At 36.7% G+C, this 6953-nt stretch overlaps 3 protein-coding genes across 3 annotated transcripts in view; 2 read left to right on the top strand and 1 right to left on the bottom strand.

Annotated features, from left to right (window-relative positions):
• LOC105162064 (probable glycosyltransferase At3g07620) overlaps window positions 1-242 on the top strand; it is a gene marked incomplete in the record, with an annotated part of 8099 nt that extends 7857 nt beyond the window's left edge. Inside the window, 1 exon segment of the mRNA XM_011079972.2 lies at window positions 1-242.
• Window positions 1560-5212, top strand: LOC105162063 (CRS2-associated factor 1, chloroplastic). Its single transcript, XM_011079971.2, is given in 6 exon segments — window positions 1560-2213; window positions 2215-2449; window positions 2801-2928; window positions 3406-3631; window positions 3738-3865; window positions 3987-5212. Coding segments are annotated over 6 exon segments (2250 nt in total). The 5' UTR covers window positions 1560-1640; the 3' UTR covers window positions 4947-5212.
• LOC105162062 (sugar transport protein 14) overlaps window positions 6491-6953 on the bottom strand; it is a gene marked incomplete in the record, with an annotated part of 2490 nt that continues 2027 nt past the window's right edge. Inside the window, 1 exon segment of the mRNA XM_011079970.2 lies at window positions 6491-6953. Coding sequence (XP_011078272.1) covers window positions 6647-6953 — 307 coding nt within the window.

Genomic DNA, 6953 nt, shown 5'->3' with positions numbered 1-6953 from the left:
AGTCCCTTTCAGCGAGTGCATCAAGAATCATTCCACTTGTGTATTGTGCTGTTTTCTATATGAAAATGTTGTACATCGGGTCGAAGATCTCACTAGTTACTGATAAATATCAACTATGAGATGCAAATCTTGATTGCATGGAAACCGGGCAGGCCTGCGCCTATCTATTTCTGTTCGTTTGTACCTCAATAACAAGGATGCTTTATTTAACCTATGCTCCCTAACAAAATTTATATTGTCTACTCCAAAATCGTCTAATCTTTAAAATGTAGCTTCAATCCTCTTGCCTACTCTTTTGTTGATTTTTTAATAGGAAACATTCCAAACGGCCCCTGTGATATGTGAAATTGTGTTGATAAAATTTGGACAATATATTTAAACGATCAAATATAAATAGTAGACATTATTGATGAGATTCGAACCATCAATTTATATTAATTAATACTTAACAATTCTTAAATAAAAATAAAAATATTACTTTATAATTAAAAAATAATAAAACATAGAAAATAACGCAGAGATTCTTTTATTTTTCATTTTGAGGAACACAATAAAGTTTCTCGATTTTTTATTTTGTGAGACAATTTTGTTTAATTAATTAATTGTTGAATAAATACCTTAGAATAAACAAGTACAACTATTATCCTCTTTTACTTTTTTTTGATGGGATTAAGGAGGATTTGATAACTTTATGATTAATGTTGAAATATTTGGTAAAATAATAATTTAATATCTTATTTACCTTGTATGAATTATTGAATAATTATTGTGTGATAGTTTTATTTTTTTTTTCTTATAGTTGTTATATAAAATAAAATATGTAATTGACAACATCACCCCATAATAAGACCAAAATATCATATCACATGGTCACATTACAAAATTAAAAATTGAAAAATATTTAATTTATATGTACATTTTTTATATCTATGTCATTTTTATCATATTCATCAAAAATAATATTTACTAATTTATAATAATATATACATATATGATATAATAATATTAGATATATATTTTATAACAAAATTAATAATAGTGTAAAATGCATTTTCTCCCCTCCAGATGCATAAATACTGGTGCTATATTTGTTATTAATATGAATATTAGTGATAAATTCGTAATAGACACAGAAAAATTACAAACGAAATAGACAAACAAAAATTAATAACTGGAACCCATGTAGACAGTGATTACGAACTACTCACTAGCAGTAGCGGGCTTTTATCATTAAACACAAGCGAGCAAAATAAAAATAAATAATTTAATTAATTAGTCTGAATACGAGGCCTAATTCAAAAAAGAAAAAAGGGTCTTAATATTTATTCTATCAAGATAAAATAAAATAAAATTTTATACATATATATGAAATTATTATACAAGGCACTAGGCAGGTTTGGAAACGGGTCTTTTAAGGACCTGAGACCCGCTACCCCTCCTTATGTCTTCAATTTTTTGGACCCAAACTAGGACGGGTATGGGACGGACTGTGCTGGGTTCGGGTTCGGGTCCGGATCCGGGTCCAATTCCCACCCTTACAGTCCGGAGAGTGTCGTTCAACCAAAGCTAAATTCTGAAGTCTCTATTAGTTGAGAGCTTCCATTGTGTTTCATGGAATTCTTGCTTCATTAGTCAAAATAATGGCATTACAAACCCAGTTCCCAGTATTTGCGCCGCCTCACCTACGCCCTCAACCCCAGCGCCCCACCACCGAAATTCGTTTCTCCCGGTGGAACAACGCCAACGCCCAAAAATTCATTCGCCATGAGCGCACCCAGAAAGAACTTGAGGACCAAATCCGCTTCGAGAAACGTTTCGACTCCGCCCTTACCATCGCACATAATTACAACCCTGCACCTCCTCACCCCACGACCTTCAAATCCACCGGCACCCCTTCTGCGCCTTCCTCTCCTTCAATCCCGGGAAAAGCTTCCAAGTATTCTAAATCCCCGAAGCACCCTTCCCGCGATGCCCTCCACCCTGCCTTCAAGCCCTTCTCAAAGTCCCGGAAAATTCCCTTGAATGAGAATGAAAGCCAAAATCTTGTTGGCCCCAATTTCAGGATAGATGAGAATGGGGTTTCGTATGAAATTCCGGAGGCGCCGTTTGTTTACCAGTACAGTTACACTGAGACGCCTAAGGTGAAGCCGGTGAAGCTGCGGGAGCCGCTGGTATCCCCTTTCGGACCTGGCACAATGGCGAAGCCATGGCTGGGGGCGAAGCCCGCTGCCGCCGAGCAAGAAGAAGCTACCAGAATTTGATTCGTTTCAGCTGCCACCGCCTCATAAAAAGGGTGTGAAGCCTGTACAGGCGCCTGGGCCGTTTCTTCCTGGTTCTGGACCGAAGTACGTCAGGTCCAGGGAGGAGGTTCTTGGGGCGCCGCTGATTAAGGAGGAAATCGTGGAACTCATTGAAGGGTGTAAAAAGTCGAAAAGACAATTGAACATGGGTAAACTGTTGTGTTAGATTTGTGTATGTTTGTTGTTGTCGAGTAGCAATAACTCATTGATGATCGAATGTGTTTTAATTATATATATTCAAGCATATTTAATTTGTCGAAATGACGATCAATGCGACTATCTGCTCATATTGCTTAGTTTGGACGCCTATGTTCCTATGGCTTTATATGATTTAATATGAATTTTGGTTTTATAGTTTTTCCCAATTCCCAAAGTCTTGATTTGGTTAATTGTATGATAAATCTTTTGTCTTGAGAACTCATTTCTCATAAGCGATACAGAAGAAAATGTATACATTTGTCTAGACATTGTACTTATACCATTCTGTCATTCCTCTTCAGGAAGGGATGGCCTAACACACAACATGCTGGACAATATACATGCTCATTGGAAGCGACGAAGGGTGATCAAGATAAAATGCAAAGGAGTATGCACTGTAGATATGGACAATGTGTGCCAACAATTGGAGGTTGGTATGTTCAACTTGCTCTTCTTCAAAGGAAGACTTTGATAGCTTTCTTTTCTGATATTATTGTTGGATATATTGTTTCAAATCCAAGCAAATGCAGCAGTACATACCCAAAAATGGTTTTAACTTACAATCAATTTGCCACAAATATTCTTAAAATCCAAGAAAAGATCATGGTTAACCATCTCCTCACAAATAGAATATTATCGATGCCCGCATTTCGTATGGACTGAACATCCTATATGTGACAGAAAATGGTAAATAATTCCTGGTATGTTGTGCAGAACATAATCACTATGAGATGATGCATAGTGTCTCTGAATTTGCAGGTAGACAAGATATGACAATAAGAACCATTTATATATTTGTCTTCCAATTAAACCATGAATTAGTGCATTCAAAATTGCTGTGGCATGTATTAGTCCATCATTCTGAGCTATTTGTTTGAGATGGTATTCTTATGAATCACACAAACAGGAAAAAACTGGAGGGAAGATTATATACAGAAGAGGTGGCGTCGTTTACCTTTTCCGTGGGAGAAACTATAACTATAAATTTCGGCCTCGCTTTCCTCTCATGTTATGGAAACCTGTCGCCCCGGTGTACCCAAGACTGATTCAACGAGTTCCTGAGGGTTTGACTTTAGAAGAAGCAAGTGAAATGCGGAAAAAGGGGCATGATCTAATACCAATATGCAAGCTTGGTATGTGATGGTATTTACCCAAATTATTCTTATGTGTTCAGTGGAACTAGATGCTGTTGAGAATTGCTCTAAAATCTGCTGATATATGCATGCGTGTATTTTGCAGCAAAAAATGGTGTTTACTGTGATCTTGTGAAAAATGTTAGGGAGGCATTTGAAGCCTGTGAATTAGTGCGGATCAATTGCCAAGGATTAAATGCAAGCGACTACAAAAAAATAGGTGCCAAACTCAAGGTATCTTTGTCCAACTAAGATGTATGCATAGCTTTGGGGGGAATCAGGTTTATGAATTAATAGGAAATGAAAAAAAATGTGTGATCAGCTTTATGATATTATTTAGTTCTTCCAACTGCAGGATCTTATTCCATGTGTGCTATTGTCGTTTGAATGTGAACACATACTCATATGGAGAGGAAGAGATTGGAAGTCCTCTCTAGTGGAAACTGATGAGAGTCCGAAGGGATTGCAGGAAGTTAAAGCTGATGATGTAGATAAAGAACTGTTAGCATCATCATCACCAAGTGTTCAAAGCTTAGCGCTCATGGATGTAAACTCGAGTAATCTTGGAACAAGCTTATATCCCACATGCAGCAATGAGTCACATGGAAACACTGAATTGGATGAAGTTGGGGTAGAGGATATTGTGTCAGAAGTCACTGATGTATCCGTTACAGCTTCTCATGTAGTCTTGACTGCGGAGACTGTCGATGGCTCTGGGGAATCTCCTGTTTCTAGGGTTTTCACAGTTAATAATTCAGAGACATTCAATCAAACTGTTGAAAGTGAAATAGTTTCAAATTGTTTAGTCGAATCACAACTGAGACAGGAAAACAACGAATCCACTGCAACTGTGTCGGAGTTCTCATCTGTAGTTCCACAGCCTCAGGAGCAGTTAACTAATCCTGGAAACGCTGACGAGCTGGTGAGTTTGAATACGCCTTGGACTGAGGGAATTTTACTTCTTAGGAAGCAAGCTGTAGAAAGTGGGATGGCATTGGTCTTAGATGATCATAGCTTAGATGCTGACATTGTTTTCAAAAAGGCAGTTGCTTTTGCAAAGAGTGCCCCAGATGGGCCTGTTTTTAATCACCGGCCTAAACAGTTAGTCATTCAGAAAAACAATGAACAAGGATGTGATGATTCAGTGCCAGAAGAAGCTTCAGCAGTTTTAGGGGCAGAAATTACAGTTTCTGGCAGGAGGGATGACAAAAAGATTTCTAGAAAAGGAAACATAAAAGATATGAAAACAGATTATCTCAATGTAGTTCCACAGGGAAACCTGAGAGTAGATGAACTTGCTAAGTTACTAGCTTGATGTGATGGGATGACATTGGGTGAAGTTATTGAGAGTCTCCAGTAACTCTTTCCTGAGCTTCATGGCTGTTTCTTGCATCTTCGTCTTACTGTTGCATTTATTCCTCAAAGATTGTTGCTCGTTGTCCTTAGGATTAGAAATCTACATAGTTTTCTGTTATGGTTGTTATTGAATGGTATATTGATGGTATCCAATCCGTCTTGCAATCATTCTCTACAATCAGGGATGCTGGGTTCGGGTTAGACCTAGACTGGCCCCTACCTTGTTCTTGAACTACAAAAATGGAGTGGCCCAAACTAGTTCTGGAACTACAAACGAGTTGCAGGGCATTTTGGCTTTTGATGATTTTTATGGGAGCTCGATTCGAACATGGCTCCTTGATAGTTCTTATACTTTCTATATACGTGTGTGATGTGCGAAATATATATATATATGAAAAAATGTGCATATTTTCGAAAAGCATAAACATTTGGGCATTTTCATTCAACTATAAAACTTTGTCAAGTAAAGGAAAGGATAACGAAAGAATGGAGAAGTGGGCATGAAGAACATGAGAGGTCCTTTAAGTGGTCTATTCGGCAAATTGTATATTTGATCTCGTTGGATAATGGATATCGCACATGTGGTCCTTTGCTCTGTGGTATCAACAACTTTAAGTCTCAATGTTTGAAAAATATGTTACTTTTGGTCTTCTTGGCTATGTGATTATGGCTGATCATGTGCTCGTCATGTGCAATTTTTTTATTCATTAATGTTCGTAAGGCATGAAAAATCAGAAGTATTGCAATTTTTAAAATTTGAAATTTAAGTTATTGACCTCATAAAGCAGGGGACCACATGTCTACCCCTCTCCCTGCCTACTAAGACCAAATATACAATTTTTTCTGCCTATTGACTACCAGAATAGTTTGTACTTCCAACATTCTTTAAGGACTGGTTTTATTAATAGCGTAAATTATATAAAACTTTATGTATTATGCAAAATTAGCTAAAGATTCCCCCTTTGTTAAAATTATAGGCAAAAAATTCTTGTGTTTTTTGATACTATACACACTCTTCTCTTTGTATTAGTTGTGCTTAACGGCGCTCAAGTTTTTATGAATTATCTGTTATACCATAGTTATAATAGTCACTGTTTCTCAATAATTAAAAAGTAAACTGTCCAAAATTTTAAATAATTTAAAACATATATAATGTATATATACACCATACAATAAAAGTTTCTATAATGTATGGATGGCAGCAACGACGTCCCGTCGCAAAAGGGATGATCACCATATGTCTAACCGTAAAAATGGGGGCGACACCCTGAGATTTGGGTGACAGGGGTCTGCTAGATTCAGAGCGACAATGGCCAACAAGAAGTCATAGAGGTGACAAAGAACCCGAAAAATATTTTTAATATTTTTAATTTTAATTTTTACTTGATATATTTTTTAATATTATTTTATATATGCATTTTATAATCTTGATATTTAATTAGTATATATTCTATAATTAAATATAATCTATTGAAATATATTTAAAGTAAATATGAATTTAACTTAATTGATAAATTTAATTGTTATGATTTAACTTAACAACAATACAAAAGGCGTCAATGACTAATAAAGATGTGTATTAACCACAGAGCTAAAGACGTATTCCCTGTCGCACGAGTATGCTTCTTCCTCCCTGTATAAACTCTGCTTCTTCAATCTTCACAACTGCAATTGAACTTCAACACTTGGGCAGCAGCTCCAGCAAGATGGCTTGCAGAAATCTTTAGAGTCCTGATCAGGTCCACAGTATCTCTTCCAGAACCAGTGATTTTCCCACAGCAAATATATCTCCTCAATCGGGACCTGCTTCGTCTCGGGCAAGAGGAAGAAAATGAAGCAGCTCATGGTGAAAATCAGTCCCGCAAACAGTAAGAAGATCCCGTATTTGAGGTGACATAGAGCTGCTAGGAAACACTGAGCAATCAGTGCTGTGAAGATCATGTTGACACAGACCACCACACTCTGC

This window comes from Sesamum indicum, linkage group LG5, assembly GCF_000512975.1.
Source record: "Sesamum indicum cultivar Zhongzhi No. 13 linkage group LG5, S_indicum_v1.0, whole genome shotgun sequence".
NCBI classification, from domain to species: domain Eukaryota; kingdom Viridiplantae; phylum Streptophyta; class Magnoliopsida; order Lamiales; family Pedaliaceae; genus Sesamum; species Sesamum indicum.
Note: the sequence above shows the minus strand (reverse complement) of the source record. Positions and strands in the feature narration are given on the sequence as shown.